Genomic DNA, 27,972 nt, shown 5'->3' with positions numbered 1-27,972 from the left:
GCCCCTTATTTGAAACATGGAAATAAATGTACAAGCTGCAGTTCATCAGCTGTCCACTGCCCTGCTGAAAAAAAGGTATGCACCCCAAGTGTCCCTCTAGGAACCTCATACTAGTTACAGTACTTTACCAACAGTGGCATGCTCCTTATCCGTGTGTTCTGAATTTAATGTCAACATTTTAAAGTGTTTGTCAGCAAAGATTAGATGAGTGTGTGCTGTGGTAAGGTATCATATCTGAACCCTTGATGCCATGGTGGCAACATTAGAATATGGGTAATTCCAGAAATTTGGGGTCCAGGTTTTTCATGTCCCTGTCACGTATGACCTATGATTTTGTAAGTTCATGACACATTTTTCTAATTTCCAGCAGTGGTAAATTAATGTAAACTACCTGCCAAACAGATACTAATAGTTTGCAATCAATTCTGGTGATATTTCCATGTCAAATAACAATAGTCAGATTTAACTGGGACGCAAAAATGTCACACTTTTGGACCCCTAATTTCTGGTAACAAAACAAGTTTCAGATGTGGGGCCAATATTTTAAATTTTGCCAAATCTTCTAGCCTGATTTCAAGTCTGAAGCAAATGATGGCAATTTTTTAAATAAGGTACCGGTACAAGTAGTCAGGGTATGTTGTCAGAGGTCTTTCTGCAACTCAAAGCATGCCTGTCTTTTTCAGAGGTAAATCCAGCCTTAATTCTTGTTTTACTTTAGCATCTAGTATTCATAATTATAGTACTCGAAGCAGTGTGAGGGGAACTTATACATGGCTAAGAAGGATGTTCATCAAGGTATCTTGTACTGGAATGGTCTTGATGATTCTCTCAAATCATTACCTTCTTTATCTGTGTTTGTTAGAAAACTAAAAGCCCATTTGCTCGGCTCATATTCCTAAATAATATTTATTTATGCTCTATTAATGCGGTGTTGTTCACAATTGTTTGTTTTGTCTTGTTCATCATTTTTTCTCTCCTACATTAGATTGTATGGTTGTTTTTTTCTGTCCCTAGGTTGGGGGTACAAAAGCTTAACCTGCTTAACCTTAAACCTAAATGTTGTCATCTAATTTATCAAAAGTATAATCCTATTTTATGTAATGTTATTCAATTAAATGACCAGGTATATCATGTATATTCAGTGCTTAAGTAATGTAACATGTTTGGTTACATTGTAAAGAATGACATCATTGAAATAAATGTTTCATCATCATCAAACTTACGTTGGTGATGTGAACACAGCGTATGCTTCAGGGCCTTCGTTTCCATCAGTCCAAAGTACATCCTCTGAAAAAAACAAAGAAATAAATCAGTCCCATCAAAAACTGTTGGTACACTTTCTTTATGTAGGACAAATTGTCATAAATAATCTTTTCTACAGGTTTTATTCCCATTTGTGGCACAAAGTTGACAAAAAAGGCTTTGTTCCGTTTAAAAAAAAAGGCCATATGCTTTTAATCAAAACCAAATAAGTCTTTGGTTTCAGTTTACAGCCTAAATTCTGTTTTATTTCTTTGAGAATGTTAAAGCAATGGTACAAATTAACTACCACTATAAAAACATCACCAGCGATGTGACTGCATACAGGACTAATTATTTACAAGTAGCAAGACTGAAATACAAACAAATTCAAATTTGAACAAATTCCACGCAAATGAGCACCTACGTATTTCACTGAACTCGTAAGGCAACAGTTTATCTGGAATGGAGCAGTTGAGACGCGCCTTGATGAAAGTGACAAACTTCTGGGTGTTCACAGGGCCTCCTGTATCATTCTGATGGAGTATTGCACAGGAAAAAGTGAATATCGACGGGTCAGTTTGCTTCGTATGTATCGCAGAGCAATATCAAATTACTACACAGCTATACCTCATTCCTACGCACTGCATATTGAAATAAAATCATGGAACAGAATTCCGGGTGAACATCAAACACTCTGATAAGGCAGTAAGAACTATTTTCATCTAAACACGTATGTGACTATACACGTACACTTATGTGTGCACTGTTTGCACTGGGTGCAAATATCCAATTGTGATTATATGTCTTCTGATAATGCAGTAAATTGCATTCTAACGGTATGTGAAAGTATAACTTAAAGCTGGGATGTGTTTAATGGACTCACTGTGATTTGGATATAAATGCACATATGCCACCTGCAAGCCAGAAACAATGCATTTCAACATTGCAAAAGACTATGGTGTTTTGAAGTTAATTGTGGTACAGTATTGAGAATATTCAGACCTTGGAATATTGAGGTTTGCTCCTATATCTGACAGAGACAAGAGAACCAAACAATAAATTAAAATCAGTTTTTCAGAGAGACAGTGACCATGGTGACTGAAGGAGATTTTGGTGTTCAGGGGTCTGCCTGAGCAATTATTTTTGCTCCAACCCAATTTTAGTTTTACGATTTCTTTCATGAGTTACGCATGTGTGCTCTGGTACATCAGCAATGGCACCCTAAATTGGCAAAAAGTTTTTTTAAAGTACATGTGCACTTAACTACAACAGGCTATCAAAAAAGTGATCGTACATTGAATAAGAGGATGAACTTCAGTGTTCCTACAAAAAATTCATCCCATTAACCCTTTAAGATGTTTTCTGGCACTGCTTCACATACATGTATGTACGACACCTCGTGCATGTGAGTGTACTGTAACAAAGAGGCAAGAAGTACCCAGTACATGTCAACTGAGAACTGTTAACAATTCTTGCCAAATTCTACAGGGAAGATCTTGCTCAACAAGAAATTTTGCATGCAAGTACTAATTGGACTGTATGTGTACAACCACTGGGCGCTTTAGATAATTTCGTTGCTTTGTTTTCCTCAAATTCACAGTTAAAGTTATCGTCAAATGACTGGTACACGCCAATTCAATTTCTTTTTAATTGCAAAGGGACATGAATTGATTCGACAAAGAAAACGTGTCATGCTTCATACACTGTACAAAGGGCTTATGAGAAGTTCAAGCAATGGCAACAAATTACAACCATCTGGAACCCAGGAAGATGTGCCGTGCCCCGTTTGCTGTCTTCCTGTCACATCCTGATGCGTCCCCAGACCTACCTGGCATACTCTCGCGATTCTCGAGTACAGTTTCTCCCCGAGGGTGGAATATTCCTCGGCTCTCTCACGGTAGAAAGTGAAAATGTATTTCCTGTCGCTGGAATCAGTGAAAGGGAAGGGTTTGCCGACAAAGACGGCCTCTGAAACAATTGGGAGTTGAAACACAATGAGCAAAACAAATGGGAATCATTACAACTTGCTGATCGACAAAAGCTACAGAACAAGAAGAATTTCAATATGCTTCTTCTGACATCAAATGAAATTAATCTTTCCACAACATGAATTTGAAACGCTCAGTATCTGCTTCAGGCAATGCAAAACTGGACAAATCCCTGCATCACCTGAAGTCCCCCCATACCACATCATCTGACCCTACAACAGACGTTCCATTCCTGCTGGAAAAGAAGTTCTCTTTTTGCTGCATAGTCGTGCTGTGCCACAGAACAACAGAACTTTCAAAGACGTGATTAACAGCCCACCAATCAGACGATACCAGTGTAATCCAGTTTTGTATAACAGAGATTATGCGTTACGGTGTCCTCAGAGGGCAAGGGTTTTGTAACACTTGGATATGTTTGAGGAAGCCTTGAGTAAACTAAATTAAAGCAATGACGACAGCCTCTTGAGGCACCTTGGTGATGCCAGCAATACATAACCTCTTTACTGCCAAGCCTACATGTAGCAGACCCGTCCAACTGAACATGTACGGTACCGGTACAAACATGTATGTAGGTTAACTGAATCATGGCTTACATTGTGAAATTATAAAACTGATCAATGTTTATGTAAGCACTAGTAAGAATCATTTCATGAAGAGACAGCCTCATGCACAGTCATTTTCAAAAGTTGAAGACCACCGGAATTTTTGTTGGTATTTCTGTCGAAGGGCCTGCATTACATTTTCTCATTGAATGATTTTAGTCCACAACACGCTTGTAGTGTTATGATCCCATTTGGAAGACTTTTTTTGCAAAGGCAGGTCTTGTATGACATTTTGTCTGTAATGGAGCATGGTTCAAAAAAGCCATTTTACATGTAAGTCAATAGAAAAAGTGGAGGGCACACTAACTTTTAGACTGTTAACATTTAAAACATGGAAATGTAGTCAAAAAATGTAGCTGTTCAACCAAGATGTTAAGGTTACACACTGAAAATAATCATAGGTTGCAGTGATGAATTGGTTTACAGGTGCGTTTGGTTTTTCTTCAGGTAAATGCATTTCGTATGTTTGGTCCTAAACTTTTGTAAATGACAGTAATAGAACGCCCAAGCAGTTACTGAATCATATGGTCCTTTCCACTGCACAGATACAACATCACTTGTTTTATAGAATCCTAATTTAGTCCCCTTTAAGTACAAGTCTCTTCTTTTTATCGGTCCAGTGTAATATCACAACACAAAGTGTCACTGTTCACACAATAATTCACATCTACAACAGATATTCATGTATGCCTTATCAGTTGCTCTCATAATTTTGATAACGTATTTGTTTCTTTTCATTAGAAGCATAATCATCACTTATGAATACGGAAATTTCTTTTCTTACAGATAACGGAATGGAATTTCTCATTCAATGATCACGCCACTGATCAACCCATTAATCAATCAGAAGACAGGAATTCATTTAGGCCTTGTGTAACACTGCCTCTGAGAGATGCTTGCACACCACACAACATTTCGGGCAAAATGTAGTGCAAGTGGCACCGAGTTATAATGCACCATTAGTGGGCTTCACTAGCAGACCTTAATTTTTACCCCGGTTGAAAAACTAATTCTAGTTTTATGTATTATTTGATGAAATGTAAATCAACGACATTGCTAACTTTCCAAACAACACTGTCCACATACAACTGACCTCAATTATCTTATTTCATGTTTTTGGACACAGCTTACGGTTGATAAATTGAAGGCCCACAGTCACAGTATCCAATTCAAAAGTAGTGCTTCCATCAGCACCCAGACCGTAACGTTGGAAGGTATCGCTGTTGGCATCTCCTCCATACAAAATCTCGGATCCATCTTGGTCTAATAATTGATAAGAAAATGACTGGTTTTGAATCTGGCAGGCTGAAAGAAACCTAACACAGAGAAGACTGTAACTTGTTAATAAACAGCAGGATTTCAACTCTAACCTGCTGACAGAGAAATTCACAGTTTATGCTCATCCAATCACACGATATGCAAATATGAGTGACAGACAGTTGATTTCAACTGCACAGCTATATTTAGTAGTACTCGAGTACGAGTACCAAGTACGAATATCTGTACCACAACATCAGGTCTGGGTTAGCACTGCTTGCTACAGTGGGAATCCACGACACAGTATACCATGGAAGGACAAAAGAAAGCAGGTACATGTACATGTGTATGCCGGTATATGAATGTACACGTAGGACTCCGTACTCACGACATGATGTGAACATTATAAAAGTGGCACCAAACAGGTCAACTGAAAATAATTTGCTTTTACTTTTGCAACTCAAGTCTTATTGAACACTCACCGGTTCTTTTGCGAACCACACCTCGCCCCCAAAAAGATAGATTCCATGGTGTACCCGCAAACCCATTTCTCAAGTCTTATTAGCTTTCACTCAAGTCAAGTCTCCTGATGAGAGTCTCAAGTCAAGTGAAATCAAGTGACTTGAGTCAAGCTGAGTCATTTACCTGTCAGAACTTGAGTCGAGGCATTGACTCTAGTCATTTGAACTCTGACAACTTTCGAAGTTTTCATAGGTTCATATTCAAAATAATGCATGAAACCCAGCAGGCTTGACTTTGCACAGCAAGTCCTCAGATAATTTAACAGAGTTCTTTGGTTTCAACCTTCACCTCACTCCCTTCTTCTTCTTCTTGTCAATAATGCTCCCTTAACCCTATAAGTCCTAAATCCTCCAATTTCAGTTTGAATCTACAAGTACAGTACATACACCCTAGGGGGCAGGGTTAATTTGCTAAAAATCACTATGCTGTTTCAAGCTATTACTCGTGACAACAAAGCATTGTGTTTTGTTTATCCTGGCACTCATAAGTTGTGACTGATCTTTTAAGGGGATTGAGGGTGCTGTCACTGTGATGTCATTTCTGGGGGGGGGGTAATTTTATGAGAGCTGTGTTCAAAGGGTGTACTTTCCTTGCACTGGAACCACAATTATTAAAAAAAGTGTCCACAATTCTGTCAGGTTTTTAACATGCACTAAAGTATATGTACATTGTACTTGTAAGATTGAGCTCTCCCTCTGAAACAGTGTCACACTTTTGCCCGGGAATATGCAAATTTGCAATGGCATAGAAATAAAAGAGACATCAAAATTAAAAAGAAAAAAAACTACATGACCCTCATCAAAGAAACTAGTATCAGAGACCCAAAGGTCGGAGACACTTAAGAGTTTTCTCATGCCAAAAGATGCAAGTGGCTTACTGAAGACAGCAGCAGATGGATTGACATCAGGCAGTAAAGGTACCAGTCTTGGTGCAGTGCCACTCACTCTGGAACAGGTCACCAGGTCTTGGGAGCACTGCATACAAGTACAGCAACAAAAATCATTGACTGTGGTCAAACTAGGTTTACCATCACCACTATTTCCACTGTCCCAAATGCAGCCAGTGTCTTGTGTCCACTGTCCCAACTGGTCATGCCTGAATTGTCTTGCCACGGCTTGAAATTGCAAATAAGTCTACAGTAGAGGCTAAAGCCATTTTTTTTAAAGCATTTCCACTTTCACAAGTATACAAAAAACATATACTTGTACTTGGAGATGGGGTTACTATCCTGTGTACACATTTCAGTTGAGCGTGACCAACTCTTCTGACACAGTTGGGCCTGTTTCAAAGTTGGGCATGGACTCATTTCAGGCAGTGGACACAGTTAGGACATTCAGCGAACAACAAGCAATCGCAAAAACTGGTATTTTTCTCAGTTTTCTGCACTCTGAAATTTGTTTTCCATTGTGGAGAAAGAGTGAGTTATGTGAGACTAGTTTGTTTGCTGCCACCAAGAGTCTCAAAGTCTCACAAGGATTCATTTTTCCACCCCAATTCACAAAACAACACAAAACAAAAACAGAAACATGGCTGAGACGGGAAGCAGACTAAAAAAGTTTGTAAGGTAGATCTTTCCACGGATTCACTTGGGCTTTGCCCTCATGCATGTTTGCAATAAGAAACAATCTGCACACTTTCTAAGTGCCACACACCGCACAGCAAATGGTTCTCATACCAAGTAGCAGAGGGCACTTTGTGAATTGGTGCCGCAAACGTAGGAATCACTTGAACTTGTCTCCTCAGCCACACGGATGAAATTCCAACACTCCTTCTGTGGATCAAACAGTGTGACAGCATTGTGAATAACAAATTATGCTACATGTACGTGTACATTGCACAGAACGCTACCTCCAATGCAACTGGGCTTAACATGACCATCAAGGGCACACATGAAACCTATGATATCATCTATAAACCAACACCACACAAAGTTTGGAAAAATAACAAACATGCTTGCAGTATTTTCAGAAACCCATTTGAGATTTTTTCCAGGAACAAAGGTTTTGATTTTGAAATATTAGAGGTTTGCTGATGCCAAGCAGAATGGGACAGAGAATGCAGAATTAACAGTATGTGCTGCATCCAATCACATTTCAGTAGTTTTGAATGCCATGCCAGTTACCAACTCATGGAAGAGGACAGGTTTCCAGTTTAATTCTATTAACGAATACTATCAATATCACTAATACACCTTTCTTTAGTTTAAAAGCATTGACCGCCATTTTGTACAGGTGGCCAAAGTATACAGAATATTCAGTCTTGGTTGGCAACAATTTCTGCGGTGAAGTGCACTTTTGCATTATTTATTTAAAATTGGCGGGTGTTTCCATTTAATACAAGTAAATTTAGCAGTTAGTGTTTCAATGTTAGTGTGTGGTATTTGCATAAGATTTTCCAAAACTTTATAAATTTCCAAGGATGGAAATATTGGAAAGGATGGAAAAATTACTTAGATTTTGTAATTACAGCCAGTCATAATTTTGCCAACTTACTGTTGTCACACAACAGTGCTTGTAGTGTACATGTACATGTATTTCACTTTCCCAAGCATACAAAATATAGGGGTCAAAAGCCAGTGCTCAGTTTTCACAAACCACAAAAAAACATTACGATTGGCCATCACCAGAGGGACTGTTTGTGTCATGCGTATCTCGATCGTGATCAGTGATCTGACGCTGGTTCACTGACACGAAAACCCTCCTAATGGATAGAGCAAAGCAGCTTTTGGATCACTCATTGAGATCCAGATCCAAGTGAAACAGACAGGCCCGTTGTCTTGCATTTTCTTTCAAAGAGCAACAAGTCAGAGGAAAACTGAACACTTCATGCGCTAAAAAAAAAAAGATAGAAAAATGGATGGCCTCTTTTAGTCCAATAAGGTCCACGTGTAAGCAGATGTCTCACCTCAGGGTCCGTACTTTTCTGGTCACAAGAAACAACTAAAGGCGGCTCATCTGTCACCAGGTCTGTTGTCTGTGAGGGAAAGATAAACCAGTCACAGACATTTTATGCACACCAGTGTCAAGAGACTGAAAAACGATATCTCCTGACATGGGACCAGATAAAATGTTGCAGCCAAAACCTTACCTTTGCAAAGTTGACTTGAATTTGTACTTACATGTGCATGCAATTTATAACAGTAATTATGTAACAGTTTATGTCGGCATAAGCTCATCCAAAAATCCAGAGCAAGAGAACAATAGCAATGAAAATGACCAATAAAATCTTCTTTACATCCACGTAAAGTGCTGAATGACAAAAAAATCATCTTGCTTTAACATACTAGCTGCCGACAATAATTTCGCAGGGTTCCCCCAGCTGCAAACAATGTAAGCGCATGCACAAAGTTGCGTGGCCTCCTCCAGCTGTCTTAACCCCTTGACGTCGGGGACTTTTTTCTGAAAGCCGACTCCGAGAATTCCAGCCTCGCTTGACCACGAAGGCCACCTGCCAAACCGCAAATTCTCGGTTTGTGGCCCTGCGTGCTTTGCACGCTTTGATTTACACAGTGAAACAGCTTCCACATTCCCGCTGCCTCTTTTCAAAGTGGGGACTATTGTGAAGCTGGTGATTATGATGCAAAATCGGCCTTTTCATTTCTTGGCAACGCCACAGCTTTCAGATTTGATAAAATAATCAGTTCCTAATCACAGAATTTAAAAATTCGTGTATGGGAAAAAATTATAGCTGAGGCTCAAGGTACATGTACACGTACATCAGACTTTCAAAGATTTCACAAAACATGGTGTAAAGTTGAACCCCTGTCCCATAAATGTGTACTGTATACTGCAGTATGCTTATGTTTGATTTTACGATGACCTGCTTACATGTAGCCATGCAAAATTTTAATTATATTAATGAGTATAATGGCTTTTACAAAGGATGTTCCTTTGAAATGTTACAGCAGTCACCAAACAGTCACTGCTTATCTCTGCCTACCATTTTAAAAAGTTTTCGTTTCTTTTTCTTTTCTTTATCAGAACCACACAGAAATTCTTCAAGTTCTCTCACAGCCAAACAAGTGATTCATTACCCTTTCAAACAAAGTCTTATGTTTCTTGAGACCTTTTTAAGTAAAGAAATGACGAGCCTTAACTGAATACGATCAGTTGCATGTAGTCATATCAATCATTGTTTCTTTGTTCATCACAATGTACGCCACCTAAAATGATCGTGTAAGTCTACACCACAATTTGTTGTGCAAGTCGCAGACTTGCGCAGTGCTTAAGTTTCATGAAATCGCTCTTACTTTGTTGCGCAACGTACACAATAAAATGTGGCATAATTGACGTTACGCCGTTGCGTCAAGTTTCACGAAATTGACTGCAGAGTACTACCACATCGACACATTACACACAATGCATTAGCAGTAACGAAGCCTTAAAGCTGACAAGATTTCTCATCAGGGACCAAACGAAAAAGAGTTGGGGGCAGGTGGCCAAGTGGTTAGGGTCTGTGGCTTCCAGTCATAGGGTTGGGGATTCGAATCCAGTTGCTGGCAGTATGTCGTGGCCCTTGGCAAGCCACTTCATCCCCTGCTTGCCTCTCTCCACCCAGAAGTATAAATGGGAACCAACATTAGCTGGGAAGCAACCTGCAATGGACTGACATCCCATCCGAAGAATAGAAATATTTCCTACCAAGGAAACTAGAGATAAACACTGGCCTGATGAGCCGAATGGCTTGGACCAGACTTGCTTTTTAACAGAAAAGAGACTTACATAATTTGAGGTTGCACTATTTGTTGCATTTATGCTCAATTTTATGAGTGTCTCGTTGCCTCCGATGTAGACCACCTCATTGCCAGTATTCTTAATCTTGTTGAGTATTCGGTAGAATGGCTGACCAGTCTTCGATGGTTGGTGGAACTTGACATCAAAAGAGAGACCTATGATTTTCAAAAGAAAAAATAAGGGATGCCAGGCCTGTTTGTTTCATAATACGGATCTGAAGCTGGATCAACAATCCATCATTGGTTCACTGATACCAGAGCCTGCCTAACGAATAGAGTGAACCAGCGTTGGAATATCACTGATCGACTAGGTCCCTGTTTGCATAGGTCACGATAGCCTGTTTCCATATGATTGCATATCACTGGAAACTGATCCATCGTACTCCTTGCATCTTAAGTCGATACCAGACTTATCTGAAAACATTATTCACTACCCTTTAACCTTATAAACATGCTACCGGTAGGTTTACATAATTGTTTGCACTGTTAGCATCAACTTACAAATTAATGCGACATGGCAAAAGGTCAGAACCTCATTGGATGGGCACACAAATGGGATTACATGTAACACATAGTCATCTTCACTCCTCATGTTTCAGTATTATCCATCCACCCCTGGGGGCTTTGGTTTAAAGAAAATGGGCCTAGTACAGGGTTCATACTCTTTCTCATGAATTAAATTCCATGACTTTTCCATGACCTTTCTGGCCAGAATTCCATGACTTTTCCATGACTTTAAACCAAGTTTTTATGCGACAGATTGAAAATTTGATCTCAAAGAACAGCGAATTAAAGTGCATATGTATTAAGTGTCCAATGAAAAGCAGCTTTAACTTGTTCATCTTGTTATTTCAACAATTATAATTACAGGTTTTTTTGTTAAATCAAATTTGATATGCACTGCTGGATAGAAAATCATTACCACAATTATACGTACATGTACATGTATGCCAATATTGTTGATTTTTTATGTCAACTTTTAATTCTGAAAAATACAAATTGCCAGTTCCTGGTTTTACGGGCCACCATGAATGCTGCACCAGCTCTTTTCCCAGGCTGTTCTCTTGCATGCAACCACCCCCCCCCAAAAAAACGCACACATCAATGTTGATTTCACCAGCAAAATACAGTACTTGCATCATCTGATTATAAATTCTTGTTTAGCTAGCATTAAGTTTGGTCTGTTATTTCTGTATGAGTTTTTCTTGAGACATCTGTGCTATTTACAGAAGGTGCTGTAAACTTGTCCAAGTACTTTAGGAATTTTTGATGGCATTCAGCTGTTCATTAATCTGTTTCTGAATCACTTCTAATTCCAACATCTTCTCCTTTGCTGTACGTCGGAGGCTGTTTCATTTGGAAATACAGGTTAAGCTTCCTTTTGACTCAGCTTCCTTCTCTCAGTCTCTCTTCAAGCATTATGTAAGTGATCCCTTTCGCCACGGAAGCTGGGTACATGGATGAGCCTTTTGCCACATACGCCTTGACTAAAGGCTAGCCGAGTAGCCACAGCCACGCACACAATGAACCGCCATGTTACACTGACATGCACACACCACGCGCTCACGAACTTATCATTTTCACAATCAGTCGATAAATGTTACGAATGAAAGAAAGTACGAGAAGAAATTGGTCGAAATATTTTCAATTATTAATCTTTACAACTGAATTTTCACAAATTTTTATATTCCTTGGCTTTCCATGACTTTTCAGTGAAAGACCAAATTTTCCATGACTTTCAAGGCTTGAAACCAAAAAAGTAAAATTCCATGACTTTCCAGGTCTTCCATGACCAGTATGAACCCTGCAGTATACATGTACATGTATGTACACTCACTAAGGGTAGGATGTTTACACGTTTAAATAAAAAAAGGTCCAAATCCTTTTACAGATTTTTCCCAAATGTTTAAATGGAACCACCCTTTTTAGAGGTTTGACGTTTTGAATGAAGCAATCCGGTGTTCATTTTCATTGTAAATGATGCTTGTTACTTGTACATACTGTTCTTTTTTCCCCACTTTTTTTGCACTTTTTGAGAAAAAATGTGGATTCTAAAAGAATAATCATTGCTTGCCCCAAGCAATCTAAATTTTACATAGGTTCGGCCATGTGTATTGTTTAACTATATAATTATGCACATGTACGATAACACTGAGGTAGGCAGCGGAAGTCTCTGTGAAGTGTTGGCTAAATGTTCAAATGTTGTGGGATCATTTTCTAAACGTTTTTCAAATTCAACGTAAATTCCCACCCTCAACACAGACAGGTGTCTTGTACTTGTGGGAACCGAAATCTGTATGAGGCCAACCTTTTGTTTCAACAACTTGGTTCCAATTCTCCTAACAAAAAAAATGTGCCATTAACACGGTTACAATATAAGCTGATACCCACATGTGCATACGCTGGGAGTTACCGTTAGTGTATAATGAACTTGCCACAACTTCCTCCTGGCAAAACAATGTTAACTCATACACATGACACATATAAACACATATACATGTACTGTTTATGCATTAACCAACCATACATGTATGACCACTATGACTGTACACATGTACATGTGGTTTCCGCCTGTTAGCAACCACTGGGCCCAGATGCAAGGTATATGTACATGTAGTTCCTCCTCAATCCTGAGTCACTGCACCACTAAGTTCATGAACAAAATGACTCAAGTGTGAACCTGCACATACATGTACAATACATTTCATGCACTGGTCTGGTACATGTATGATTCATTTTTCATTTGCCAGCTTCAGTACGTTTTTAGTCCACATTAGGCCCATAAACAAGAGAAGTTGCCCAGCTGTCAGTCTGTTACCATGGCATTACCTGATCCTCGCCAAGTTTCCTTTTCAAAAAATTTAAAACGTATCAAGGTTCATCCTGATAGTGACTCATCTACTGTACCGCATAGCCTACTTTACAATACCTCGCAGCTTATCCAGTGTAATTCTTGGCCGGTCAGTCTTCAGCCTCATTGAGGTCACAAGGACCTTGTCAACAGGAAGGAACATCAACAGCCACAAGGCTGCCACAAACATCACAAGTGGGTGGTGATACATCCTGTCAGAGAGAATACAACACTGTACTGTATCGATACAAGACGCATGGTCAAACTTGTAAAGCCATGTGCAACTATATGAACTGAGCCTTTTGCGAGTTCAATTTGATTAAAATCAGTTACACTTGAGTTTCTATAAATTCGCAAGAACATAACAATTTAAATTCTCCATACTTAAAGCACTGTTGTTATACATGTACCTGATGATTCGGGGCAAGCTTTTGGTTAGTTACATCTAAGAGATGGCTTGCAACAATACACAGATCTCAATGGATAAGGACACAAAAGAACCAGTCCATTCCAGAGAGGGTGGTTGCTATGCAAAAGCTTGGGCATTACAAAGTACACAGTGTTGCGTTCCCTAAATATCAAGTCGATGGTAGCACGGATTTTATTAGTGTCTACAGGATGTGATATTTGGGGTCAACAATTTATTAAAGGGTGGACGTGAAACAAGGGGTTTTGGGTGACAGTCAAACTGTATGGTTGGTTTATTGCTCTCACTTCTCTTCATCAAAGTTCAGTATGGGTGTGAAGAAGATGTAGCTTAACATAATACAACACACAAAAAGCAAAGTTATAGAGAGGCGAAGTCGTATATGAGTGTAACTAAACTGCGGTTTGGCAGGACCATTGGAAATGCAAGTCAGACGGAGTGGGTACGGTACGTGTGTGTAGCATCGCACAGCTAGGCTACACTCATTTACCGTATGTACATATGGTAAATGGAAACAAGAAAACTGCATGTACAGTACATGTACGTCTACCAGGTATGTGCAGTAATTAGGCTTATCCTGTTATCAGGAAATGAAAAAAGGAAGAACTTGGCTTTGGATTATTATGTACATGTACATAATTGTACACAGTGTGAGGTACACTGAAGCATAAATTACTGATCAAAGCACAGCCAACATGCCACAGTAAAAAGACAGAGTGAACAAAGGTCGTCTGAGTTGCCATGGTTCAGGGGAAATCCCCAATGCATTCCCCTCTGCACACGTAAGCACACGCCCAAAGACAATTATCTATCTACATAAAGGGACCCACCCATAGCTAGTCATGCCATATGCGACGTACATGTGTACATTTATGTACATACTCCGTATACACTGTACATGTACATGTATGCATGTACACAGATGCCAGTTCATGCATTATACACGGCATTATGCACCCGAAGTGTGCAAACTGCACGAAATGCTCCTTATCACTAAAATCATAGAGCCTAGTCGCAAATGTAGGCCTACAACCTACAAAATGTGCACACCCCTTAGGGCTGGTTTGTAAACACTTTCTTGTAGTTGTTTGATTTGGACAGGAAGATGTCTGGCAAAGATGGTTTGGAACACACAAAATCACAAATAACTTTTTTCTAAGGGAGCTAGGGCATGTACAAGTACACGTAGATGTAAAATGGGTGAATCCTTCAAATTACTGGTATAAGTAGTTATTAATAACATGAATAACGTCTGGGAGACATGTTGTATACCCATGTACTATACATGCCTGTATGATATTTTCAAATAAGGATCCAGATACAGCAGCAAAATTGTCGTGTTGTCTTTATAATAATAAACCGGGTTAGTCAAACAACATACTGTACAGACACGTCTGTTTGGGTTGACAGCAAGCTTTCCTGAAACATACATGTACATGTATTACTGTAAGAAGATAGATTCAAATGTCAATTTCCAGCAGAATGGTTTACAGACATGTACATTGGAAACTTGAAGATACCAGTTGAAAAAGTGCTACCGGTGCTTTCTATTGAAATAAGTTATCTTTAGTATGACTAACAGTGCATGTACAACATGGAATACTAACAATGGTACTGGTATACATGTAATAGTACCCTAACCAAATTAATTAAACTTCTGGTTACACCTACAAAACATGGCTTTGACCCACCGGCTAAAAAGCACCTCTTTAGAATTTTAACACACTCCATATTCCTGATTTACATTACGCTGTACCACCATGGGGTTATATTTCCATTTATCCATCTCACTTTGGGGTTGTTTCACCAAGAATACCAAAATCCATCTAAACTTGGCCCCATGAAAAATAGTTCTATTTGTACTTCCCATTTCATGTGCATGTCATTTACCTTAGTTACTGTAGATGTATGTACATGAGGGTAGTGATACGATTGTTTTCCCTCAAGTCTTTCCCTACTGCTTCAGTGAGCAGCTGCTGCAGGTGTTTACAAAGACTAATGACAGCTAGAGAGGTCAGGTGGCATTTGTTTCAAATGAAATGAACAGCAGTTGTGTGCATACTCGTACAAATAAAGTCTGTTGGACTCTCTGTATCACATTCAATCTAGGCACAATAGACACATTTTTTTTCTTTATTTCCAAGCATACATTGTACATTTCACAACCTCCCCCCCAAATCCTTCAGAATAGCACTGTCAATCAAGGGTAGGTGGGAAAACGGGAAATATTGTAACTTTTTTTTGAGGGGGGTATCTATTCATGAATACATTTGACAGGTATCAAGGACCTACATGTATTCTTTAGAGTAACGCTACCTAGCCTTTCTCCATTTCCCCTATTTGATCGACTGACCAGTTTTTTTTTAATATCTTGTCTTGAGAAGCATTTCTTGTAAATGGAGATTTGTGCACTGAAGGTTTTTGACAGAAATGAACAAAAGTAACACACAAATTGCAGATGGCATGAAATATGGCACCGTGCATGGTACATGTACATGTATACCCAGGCAAGGTATACACGTACGTGTACATAACTACAAAATTAACATTAAATTAATGTATACATGTGGGTGTACATTATGCATTGTGGATTTTTTTGTCCCCATACCCCTCTATCCACTTTCCTTACAAAGCAAAGTGCCCTTTCATTGTGATAAATTATCTTACATTCTGATGAGCATACTGGTAAATGCATGTTATATTAATCTGCATATAGAAATTGGCTCTGGAGGACTGATACGGTACATGTACATCATAACTCCAGACAACAGAAAGAGAGTCAAAGAAATTATGAAATTAATTGTGCCATTTGGATGTTGGAAATATATATTTTATTGATCCATTTGTTAAAGAGCTCTGTTAGGATCCCATGTGGTTTTTAACAGTCGGAATGAACCAATCTAGAAAACAGGTGAAAGTGTGTACATGTACATTTCTATACCAATCTAGAAAACAGGAGAAAGTGTGTACATGTACATTTCTAAACGAATGTACACGTATTTAGCTCTTCCCTTCACTTTACTTCGGGCACCACCCACCCATTCCAGAAAATGTGTATGAATTATGCTGCTGTAATTAAATGAATACGTGTACATGTACATGTATTTTCAAATGTATTGTTCGTGCTCCTCTAATCTTTAAAACATGCTTCATTTCTCTTTGCCCTGCCACGAGGACTTTAATTTATTTCTTGTCCACTCGGGACCGGGGTTCTATGTCTCATCTTTATTGTTATGTGTCGTATTGTGGTTGAATATTCAATAAAGACGATTAAATAGATACATAGACTTACTGATTATGCGTATTTCACACATACCTGTACATACGTGTACATTGTATGCACTAGTACATGCACATATCCGATACTTATTTATGTTACATTCATGTACATCTCATACTCTGCTACAAATATGCATGTATAAATTCATGTACTGTACATGCACAGTGTACATGTACATGTAGTTTCCTGGTGAAAATATTTTGGGGCCTGGCATCAAGCTTTTGCTCGGAATTGTTCCTGTGTTATTCAATGCACAAGGCATTCAAGGCATCTGTTCTATGACAAGGGAACAATCCATGCCTTAAAAATGTTTTTTTCAGAGCTACATGTACATCGACCCCTGAAAGTGGTAATTTGAAAAGTACCAGTACGTGTATAGTACATGTATGTTTCCACTGGTTACTGGTACATTTCAGCAGACAATTAAGACTAAGGGCTTAGAATTCAAAGGAAATTGAAATGTAGAGCAGTTGCGAAAGTAGCTTTTATGCTTCCAACCAGGAGGGCCTTGGGGTCTTGGAATGATAATGCACTCAGCCAAACCATTATTGTTGCAAAGTTATGGTACATGCATTTCCTAAGGTTACTTCCAGTATTTCCTTAAAATTATTTTCCAGTATACATGTAAACATGTACATATACGCATGTACATGTGTACATTGTAAGAAATATCCTGAAAAAAATTTCCAGTCTGAACAATTCCCTGCATTGCCTACATTTACATAATTTATCGGTACATCATAACATTTAGTATTTCTTGTGATTGTGGACATCAATCCATGTTCTATTTATGCTTAATGGAACATTCCACTTTTGCAGGGCAGCCATCCAATGCATTAGGATAAAACTGCTCAGATGACAAAAGATTTGAGCATACCAATAGCCCCAAGACTAGGGACCAGTCTAATGAACTACATTCAGGTACATACTGTCTCCTTGGAGACCAAGGACCAAGGATATCTATGGATACTTTACCCAGTACAGTAGACCAGCCCTAGTTGCTAGTCTGGGGTAAGGGTGAACACAGCAGCTGTGCATCAGTTTCATGCATTGTGTAGTCCACACCCTCATTAAAGGGTGCTTTCGTTGGACATGCCATTATTCACTTTGCTTCAGCTGCACAAATCTGCACTAAGAGGACACACCCAATGAAATAAAATAAAATTCTAGGGATAATATTCATGAGCACATGTGAGAGAATAAGGTAGGCCTACATGAACTTGAATTTGAAAAAGCTTTCAGTTGGCAATTTTAAGAACACATTGATGAATGTGTTGTTTAAAGTCTACAAACATGTACATGTACATGTCGGCAGGGGTAATTTCTTTTTCCTATCCCTATTGTGTGGCAAATGATTTCATTATTTCTGGATGTACCACGGTACCACTACACCATAACGTCTTGGGCCTGCATGACTATTAAATACATGCTGGGAACATGTTGAATAAAAGCACACGTAACTGGGAAAAATGGCACACTATGGGCAACTCGCAAAACAACAAAACCTCTAACTAAACCAAGGATCTTTGAAGGAAAAGTCGCAGGGAACTGAATTAATAAGGACTCAGACATCAACATTTGACTTCAAAAAAGGGACAAAAAAAGTACAGGAAAGAGGCAAAAAACCAAAAGGACTGAAGGACTAAAAAACACCCAAATAATAATACTTTAAAAAGCCTCAAAACCAAAACCCAACACAGTGAGTAAAATAGACCTTATTAGTTTACACTCAGACTTCAATCACTGACTTCTAGCAGAATAGGGCTCAAGCAGAAAACTACGCTCCAGTTAGGAATAGAAGGAACAATACATGTAAAGGCGACTGGTCTCTGCTGATCTGCTACACTGAGTGTGACCAGACCATGTGGTAACTCTACATGGGGGAAGCTGGGGCTTAAACAAATGAACAGGGGGGCACACTACTGGAAAAAATCAAGAACTCTAGACTAAAGATAAACATTTTTAAAGGGGAAACTAATGTAAAAACGTGTATGTAATAACAATCATTTATGGCTCTGCCACACACACCAAGGTACAGGTACATATGCACATGTATGTTGGTGGGGCAACCCTTATAAAATATTAGCTAAATAGTTACATGTAAACCTCTTATTAAAGTTTGGCCAAAAGCTATTGAATTAATTGCTAAATTTCCAACCACTAAGAAATAAATAAGCAGTTTAAATGTAAATGACATACATGTACATGTACATGTACCATTCACATGTGATGTGGTGTGGGTCCAAGCAATACCTTCCAATCATTTACCCTTTCCCCTTTTTACCCGTTTTTGTTTTCAAAATGAGAAAACAATGAACAAAGAGGGACAAACCTATTTGCCAAATTTCTCCAGAAAAAAACCAAAAGCAAAACAAAGCTCATGTCAACTGCAGAATACCCCACCACTCCGCATGATCAACCTCAAATCCAGGTACAGGTCAAAGTGTCACACTCTTCTCAAGGGATTTTCACCTCGTACCCACGTAACTAGTCATTCCAAGGGTCATTTTTTAGAGTGGCAGGGCATTCTTCAATTACTCCCAAAACAAAAATGAAACAAATACATGTATTCATTTATTGTTTTTTTTTCATTTAAGAATGGCAACTGGAGGATCTGACAATGAATGAATAGCCTACCAGGTGTTGCTTTTTATGCTGGCATGGCAACTGAACATGTTACAGGCATTGCTTGGCTGGACTTACAAATTTTACTGCAATCAATTTTTGTCCGGTAACCTGCTAATACCATCATTATGAGTTTGTATTACAAGATGGAATTCTGGCCGACCAGTACATGAAGAAAAATTTTGGACCTTTTTTACCTCTAAAAGGAATCGTCAAGAGCCACAGATCACGAAAAGAAAAGTGAAATACAGTATCCTGCTGTTAACTTAGAATTTGATTGAAAACACTGAAGTACTCAGTAAGATATTAGGATTTGGGGGGACAGGGGAAGAACTGCACTTCACCATGGTGGTCCTGCGGGGAATTGATCTCCAGATCATGTTCTTAATGTAAAGGACAACTTGACAACCAATCCTAAGCAACACAATCCATCTATTATCATATGGGAATCGAGCAATTAGATCATGGTACTGCTTTGGTGCAAGCTATTCAACAAAAACAATGTGTGACCTGATGACGGCAAATACATTTCATTTAGAATTGAAATACTAAGCCCAAACATGTTAACACAAGGTCTTTACATCTGTTGTGGGATCAAGACACAGACCTACATGTAAAGTACTGTATATAGGCCTACACCATGTACATATGGTAAACACACCAACCCTACTGGTAAATGCTATTATTACTTGATATAGCATGCGATAGTACGAGTTGATAATCTACATCAGTACATGATGTACCGTAGTAGCATTGACTTCATTTGTAAACAATGCCTGAACATAAACAGTGAAGCATATTTGTTCAATCATTTACCAGCGGTATAGGCCCAGTCTGACCAGCTTGGACTCTACAAATCACCTTTTTTCAATATTTGGACATGGTCAGACGATCACCCGACCATGTCCAAATATTTAAAAAGGCAATAGACATGATGGAGAGGATACTAGGACAGTGCCAGTGGGAGTAGGCCTAGGGGTGCAGACCACTAATTCAAGTGAGAATTTCTGACCAGCTCATTAGCATTAAAAGTGCCCCCAGAGTATCTTTTGAAAAAAGAGATTGTTTGGCCCCCAAAATGGTGAGATTGTGTAAATCGTCGCCAGGATCAACTCCCTGGGTCTTTGAGCTTTCATATGAGGGCAGAACGGCTGAAAACTACGGTTGAAAAATGGTCCTAAGTGCCCGAGAAAGTTGAGGGTTGCCACTTGAAAAATGGCTGCAATCAGACTTCGGAAAAATCACTTTTTGGGGGGTGATTTTGTTTTGTGGGAATAATTAAAAATGTAAATTGGTTAACCCACAAAAAATTGAAAAGAAATTGAAAGATAAGTGACCAGACAAGAATTTCATTTGTGTTTCAGAAATCTCAGGGATGTTGGCGTGCATGCTATTGGGCCCTGAACGGTGCTGATTTTACACTGTTTTCAATGGGGCTTGAATTAGTGGACTGGACCCTATATTTCAAAATGGCGGCGTCCATGCAGTAGTGGCGGCTGGGTTTAAAATTTATCCCTCTTGTTTACGTTGGTCCTGGCAGTGGTGGAGAGACCACAACAAGCCATGAATAACAGTTTTATGGGTTATGAGACATCAGAAATACTGGATTGTCGGACACAATAAATATCCAGGTAATCACATGAGAATTATATATGTACATGTGGAACATGTCACTTTGTAATTGTTTGTTTGTCGGATTCAAGAAATTCTTTGATTAGGATGGACTGAATGAAACCTAGAAAAGCTGGATTTCAACCCTAACAGAGTGTAACCCTAGCGGATGCCAACCCTAATGAAGGCTAACCCTAACAGAGGCCAACTGTGGGGGGGGGTCCGATTCAATTTTAGATGGTCAAGCACAGCCTGGGCACCGACTGGCCAAGCCCTGGATATGCACAGGTGACTCAAATTTATCGAGACACTCTGCATGGTGATTTGTTCCACTCTTGTGTTGGAAGTGCCCTATTTTGGGCTCAGGTTTTCAACTCTTGGGCTGGAGCCTGTCAACTGGAGTAATATCTAGGGTGAGCTTTCATGTCAAAGCATGGCCAAAGTTTTACGTCTTTCGTGCACTTGGCCGCTACAGTTGGCAGTGTCTAGCCTGGGTAACCCTCCCCATTATTTGTAGCAACAGGTAGTTGAAGCTGCTCATGTGAAAAGTGTAATTTTCAGCTGCTTACTGCACATTGTATTTGCACTAGTTAGTGTATATAGGCAGTCTGCAGTAGTTTGTGCACATTTGCTATAGGCTGACCTTGAGCATTTTCTCTCCATATACAGCCATTAGACAATTTTTTTTCATTTTTTCTCTGGAATTGAGGTTTTTGATGCATTCTCAACCATTCAGTGTTGTTTGGTGTGAAAAACTGAAAAATGGGTGTATATAAAGGGTGCAGACCACTAATTCAAGTGAGAATTTCTGACCAGCTCATTAGCATTAAAAGTGCCCCCAGAGTATCTTTTGAAAAAAGAGATTGTTTGGCCCCCAAAATGGTGAGATTGTGTAAATCGTCGCCAGGATCAACTCCCTGGGTCTTTGAGCTTTCATATGAGGGCAGAACGGCTGAAAACTATGGTTGAAAAATGGTCCTAAGTGCCCGAGAAAGTTGAGGGTTGCCACTTGAAAAATGGCTGCAATCAGACTTCGGAAAAATCACTTTTTGGGGGGTGATTTTGTTTTGTGGGAATAATTAAAAATGTAATTGGTTAACCCACAAAAAATTGAAAAGAAATTGAAAGATAAGTGACCAGACAAGAATTTCATTTGTGTTTCAGAAATCTCAGGGATGTTGGCGTGCATGCTATTGGGCCCTGAACGGTGCTGATTTTACACTGTTTTCAATGGGGCTTGAATTAGTGGACTGGACCCCTAGGGTCGGCAGTACGCGCAATGTACAGATATGGAGGCCTCCCGTAATGGCAGGGAAAAGTTTAACATGTCCAAAACAAGCAATTTTAATCTCATATGATGAAACGAACTTAAAACTAAAATACGTACTTACTTTGTATAAAACTTTGTAGTTGATGATACAAAACCTTAAGGTCTGACTCCAGAGATTAAAGAAATTTAATGTACATGTACGCCTGTTCCACGCACAACGGAAACTTCGTCTGGTCGCCTCTGCATCCATGTAAGACAGCACTTCCGTGTTCACGCCCTCTTGCGGCGGCAATTGGTTAAATCGCCTGTTTCCTTGGCCTCAACGCATGACGGCGGCTGCCTCGCCTGTACTTGCGCTAGCCTTTTCCGGCTTTAACACAACAGCTGTCTGGCGAGAATAGGGGTCGCCCCCCCCCACTACGACTACCAAATAGAATGGAAACTGGACACTCGAGTAGTTGCCAAAAACCCTGATACATTGCACAGCTTTCTTGAGATTCAACCCACCATTGGTCAGTATTTGGGGAATTAACTACAATAGAAATAGCGAGATATCACCGTACATGTACACACTCAGTAGATTTTGATGAGACGGTTGAATTAAAAAAAAAACTAGTATGAAAGAGATCCCGCTTGTCTTTGTTTTGTCCTACTACCGACAAGTAAGACTTTCAGCGTTAAAACGGACCCTTTTCAAAAACTAGAGTTTGAATAGTATAGCAGAAATGAATATCTTGGTTCACCATCACTGCGTACAAACGGCACAGGCATGTAAAAGATGGCTTGGTATGGTCGACGATTTATCGATCTCCACTATCCAACCAAAAAGAAAAGGTATGGATGACAACATTGACATCCTAACGGAACTCTTTGGAGAAACAAAATTAAGAGGGTGTCGGGCAGGTATGGAATTCAACACCCAACAAAAATTGGAATCTACCTCTTCCGATCATATATCTAAACGAACAGTAAACTCCATATAAAGATTCGTTACCATCATTAGCAGTAAATACATACGAAAGAAAAAAATGGTGACTGGTGAAAAGCGAAAAAAGCACAGAAAATACGCATTGCTTCCCCAACCAGATACAGGAAAGAGAAAACAAGCGGGACAACATTACAGGGTCTCTTAAAAAGGAAACTGGGATTAACCAGTTTCTTGAATGTGACTAATTATTTTCGTCAATGGTAAATATTTTGTTTCAATGTGATGACTTCTTTCGTATATAACACCAAGAAATCCACATCACATAACTTAGCACTGAGTGATTGGTTTAATGGACCTTGTCAGAAATAGCTTTGCACCAGATGCATCATAGGTTTGCATAGAGCAAAGCATTCAGGCACACTGTCTCCCAAAATCATCAATAGAGCCTAAAAGTAAAAGGTCACGCAGCGAGCTTCCGGAACCCTCGCGCGGTCTGCCTATGGGGATGTTACATTAGGCCGTCCTATCACGTTCGATAATTCTTGGAAAAATAATTCCTTACTGAAACCACCCCATGAAACACTCATTTTGGAATTTTACCTCTGTCTTCCTCAAGTAATATTTTGGAAAAGTCACCTGGAGATTGGTAAAAAACGAATTTTATTTCACATCCGACGACATCGTACCTAGGTTTCCATGATCATGCACGTTTGTTTGCACTCGCCGTGCTTTCTTGAAAACGAGATTGTACAACCTTGCAAAGATTTGCCTACCTGCAGTCGATGGGTTCCAGATTCCGTTGAGATGACACCACGCAGTTGTTTTCAGCAAAGGTTAGATAAAATATTAGAACCTTCCGTAAAAGTAGAATATTGCTTTGTGTTTATCACTTTATAAATTATCAAATTATGCAAAATATTTTGGTCGGTTTTTATTTTGGTTTCTACCCACAGACTACCATAAAATCTCAAACCATAAATATTCATCTGCGTACGACACTGCCGTATTGCACTGATCTTCATGGATTTTAGATTTTCGGAAGTGATTGGCCAATTTTTTGCAAGATATTTCTCTGTTAGGTCAGGTAATTGTTCAGTTTCTATAAATTGATATACTAGCAAATATTTTCCAAAGCCCTTTTTCCAAGTTGGATTTTTTTAAGAAGAAACTGAAAGAAAAATGTTACAAATTCTAAAATCTTCGCCCGTTATTTTTCCTATCCAAGGGTTCCGGAAGCGCGCCGTCAGGGGTCAACTTTCAGGCTCTATACAGGCGATGCACAATAGTGCGCCTCCAAGAGTTTGCAACGTGTTAGCCAATCACAACGCGCGAACTTTATCGAGCATTTCCAAACGCGCATTGGGTCGACAGATTTCGCGCATTGTGATTGGCCAACGCGTTGCAAACTCTTGGAGGCGCACTCTTGTGAAACGCCCGTATTTAAAGACAACCACGGATAGGGGCTTATACTTGCAGCAGCCTTACCCCAGTGTCCTTCAGCATGCTCCCATTTCTTTCAACGCAAACTTCTGCCCTTGTTTTCATCGCTTTTAAATGGTTAACATGCATTTGGGAGATTCTAGCAAACATTACATAATTCTGACCAAAATCCGTCTCTGGACAGTACGAATTCAATATCAAAACAGCTTTTTTGCGCCAAGACATTTCTGACTTGGTTCATTAAACCATTTCGTGCTCAATCATCTGTGACGGAAATGTTGATTTCATTGTGTCATACGACAGAGGACATCGTAATGAAACCGATGACGATTACCAGTCACCAAAATAAAAAGTCACGACAGAAAGGTAGCCAATGGGGTCATACTGACTAGCCAAAGTTTTGTAGATATTCCTCATGCTGATAGACTCGTATTCAACTTTTCTGAGCAGGTATTGCAAGTCGTCAGAGCTACAGTCCCACTTGAGACCAAGCATGGGTTCAGTGGTATCAGTCTCGCCGAAAGACAGCCACAGATCACATCCATCGGAGCGGGCCTCTTCTGGTAGGTCGGCCACAACACTGGGCAAGTTGCTTGCCCACTGTCGTATCTCGAATCCACCCCTAGCAAGTAGGTCTCGAGTAGCATGGACAAGGGACTTGGCTTCACTTTCCTCCGGGACGCTGACCAGGCAATTGTCAACGTAGAAGGACTAGTCTATGGTAGCTGCAACTGCAGGAAACTCTTCTTTGTGATCGAAGGCATGCTTGCGTAAAGCACAGGTGGCGCAGCATGGACTGCAAGTAGCTCCAAATGGGAGTACTTGCCACTCAAAGGTGTTGGGCTCTCTGTCAAACTTCAATTTACGCCATAGGAATCGAAAGAGACACCTCTCATCTGGTCGAAGCTTAACTTGGTGGAACATTGCTTTGATGTTACCTGATGCAGCGACTTCATGTTGGCGGAAACGCAACAGTACAGCAATGAGCGATGCGCTGAGTTGTGGGCCTGGCATAAGGTGTTGGTTGAGTACCTGTTTCCGGTACTGGTAGGAACAGTTGAACACCAGACGGTACTTCCCATTGTGCTCAACGAGGTGATGAGGGATGTACCAGGATTCTTTGGATTTGGCAACTTACTCCGGTGAGAAAACCTTGGCGTAGCCACCATCTACCATCTTTTGGTCCAGCTCGTTGTGCTTTGCAGCTAGCTGCGGTCGGGTTTCAAGGTGTCTTTCTGTTCTCCGTAGAGTTGGAAGGACAGCTTCCTTGGTAATGTAACGCTGAATCTCTCCTTCCATCACGCAGGTGGTTTCGTCTTCGAGCAACTTCAGGGCCCGTTGGTCTTGCTTGGATCGAACCGCATGTTTCTCATTCACATGTGGTAGGGTGTCCACTTGCCACAGTCTCTCCACATGTTTCATCAGATCAGTTAAGTCTATTTTTGATGAGACTCTGTAGCATTTATGCTCTCCAGATCCCCGCTCTAAGATGCCGGCTGGCCCCTGGAGTGTCCAACCCAACTTCGTTAGAACAGCTACCAGTGCTCTCTGAGGGCCAAACCTGACAGGGTTTGTGGGAGTGATCAAGTCCACATGGTCGGAACCAATGAGGATTACAGGAGGGTCTTCACATCGTAGGTGTATTCGGAGAGACACAGGTTGGCAGCAGTGAAGATGCCATGAAGGGAGAATCTGGAACCTGGCTCATCATAGGGTGATAAGGATAGGGAAACTGACTGGCCCTGGCATACGATGTCGTCTCTGATGGTTCTCAGACGCATGGTTTCTGGTTGACCTTGTTGGTTGAGGTGTTGAGCGGTCTCTCGTCGGAGCATGGTTCGCTCTGATCCGTCATCTAGGAGTGCACAACAGTCTATGCTGGAATCTGGGCTATGGAGAATGACTCTCACTATCTTGAGCATAATGCCGCAGGGACGTCTAGGTTCATTGATGTAAACTGGCTGAGTGGTTGGCGTAGGTTTCACCCAGTACACGCTGGTGGCCGTCTGGGCTATGTCGTGCAGAACAGTCAAATGAAGCTGATTACACTGGTGGCATGGTTTCTTGAGGGTACAAGCTTCGGCGGCATGTTTGCGACAACACTTCCAGCATCGCTTGTTTTCTTGGATCCACTTCATCATGTCCTCGGTGCTGTGTGTCTTGAATTTCTCCAATCCATTTAAAAATTGGTCTCCTCCATCACAAAAGGCTTTAACGGTGGGCAATCTCTCTTGGTACCAGCCTGGTCTGGAATGTGGCCGGTGACAGCTCGTTTGGCCAACATCTTGGACTGTGACTTTAACTTCAGCCAGACGGCAAACTGGGGGAGGGTGTAGGTTTCACCCGAGTTTGGCTTCAGGATGCCAGACTTGATGCAGTATTCAATGAAGTTGGTGCAGAGACTGGGAGAGAGCTTACTGAGTAGTTTGTCCACGTGTGAGCCGCACCGAAGTTCAACTCCAGGCTGACCTTCCAGTGCTTGGAGCAGGCTCACAAGAGACTGGACATCGAGGCAGAAGGTCTCCGTATCGGCAGCTTTGATGGGGGGAGTCATCATGATGGTGGCAATTTTTGACTGGACTAGTTGTCGTGGTTGACCATATTTGTCAGGCAATGCAGCTAAAGCAGTGGTGTATGGCTGACTGTTATGCATGAAGGACTGTGCCAGTTTAAGTGCCTTACCATCTAACTGGCATTTATATTGCTCACTGGGATGGGGGTGGTTATTAATAAGGTTCTGCAGTGCTATCTTTGGCAAGGCAAACTCTCTCTCCTTCCTACTGGAGAATCTGGGGAGAATAGGCTTCGGCACACCAAGGGATGAGGCCACTAGAAGGTCAGTGAGGTTTGGTGCGGCAGCACTCATGCATGGTAGTTGGTGGAAGGGCACACTGTTGTGGCCAAGTATGGGGAAAAAGAGGATTTGTTTGCCTCATTTCTGGGGAATGTATGGTCACTGGAAGGTGACGAGTCACATGACTACTGAGGTTGTAGGGATATGGCACTGAGGCAGGACAATTCATGATCGGAGCTGAAGGAATAGACTGTGTGATATTCCCCCAGGCACAGTCTGGGGTAAGATGTTGGCTGAGGCGGTGAAACATGGTGTTGTCATGGCAACGGGTGAAGGCGACACATTCATGGTGGAGACAGGCTCAGAGTTCAGTTGCAGTGGCAGGCTGATGGGGGGTAATACT

At 40.4% G+C, this 27,972-nt stretch overlaps 1 protein-coding gene across 2 annotated transcripts in view; it reads right to left on the bottom strand.

Annotated features, from left to right (window-relative positions):
- The window catches only part of LOC110988729 (semaphorin-2A-like), a 51,143-nt gene that overhangs the window by 16,687 nt on the left and 6,484 nt on the right, over nucleotides 1-27,972 (bottom strand). Inside the window, exons 1-10 of one of the 2 annotated variants that reach the window (XM_022252516.2) lie at nucleotides 22,529-22,684; nucleotides 13,273-13,406; nucleotides 10,333-10,499; nucleotides 8,516-8,584; nucleotides 7,287-7,382; nucleotides 6,489-6,585; nucleotides 4,964-5,095; nucleotides 3,071-3,210; nucleotides 1,667-1,775; nucleotides 1,224-1,287 (exon numbers count right to left, since the gene is read on the bottom strand). In XM_022252516.2, the coding sequence (XP_022108208.2) occupies nucleotides 1,224-1,287; nucleotides 1,667-1,775; nucleotides 3,071-3,210; nucleotides 4,964-5,095; nucleotides 6,489-6,585; nucleotides 7,287-7,382; nucleotides 8,516-8,584; nucleotides 10,333-10,499; nucleotides 13,273-13,405 (1,007 nt within the window). In that variant the 5' untranslated portion in view covers nucleotide 13,406; nucleotides 22,529-22,684. Of the gene's footprint in view, nucleotides 1-1,223; nucleotides 1,288-1,666; nucleotides 1,776-3,070; nucleotides 3,211-4,963; nucleotides 5,096-6,488; nucleotides 6,586-7,286; nucleotides 7,383-8,515; nucleotides 8,585-10,332; nucleotides 10,500-13,272; nucleotides 13,407-22,528; nucleotides 22,685-27,972 lie in introns of those variants that run through there. The other variant, XM_087136520.1, reaches the window with a different exon arrangement.

This window comes from Acanthaster planci, linkage group LG05 (genome assembly GCF_054643075.1).
Source record: "Acanthaster planci isolate LZ-2023a linkage group LG05, COTS_SCS, whole genome shotgun sequence".
NCBI lineage: Eukaryota > Metazoa > Echinodermata > Asteroidea > Valvatida > Acanthasteridae > Acanthaster > Acanthaster planci.
This window is presented reverse-complemented; position numbering and strand designations above follow the sequence as displayed.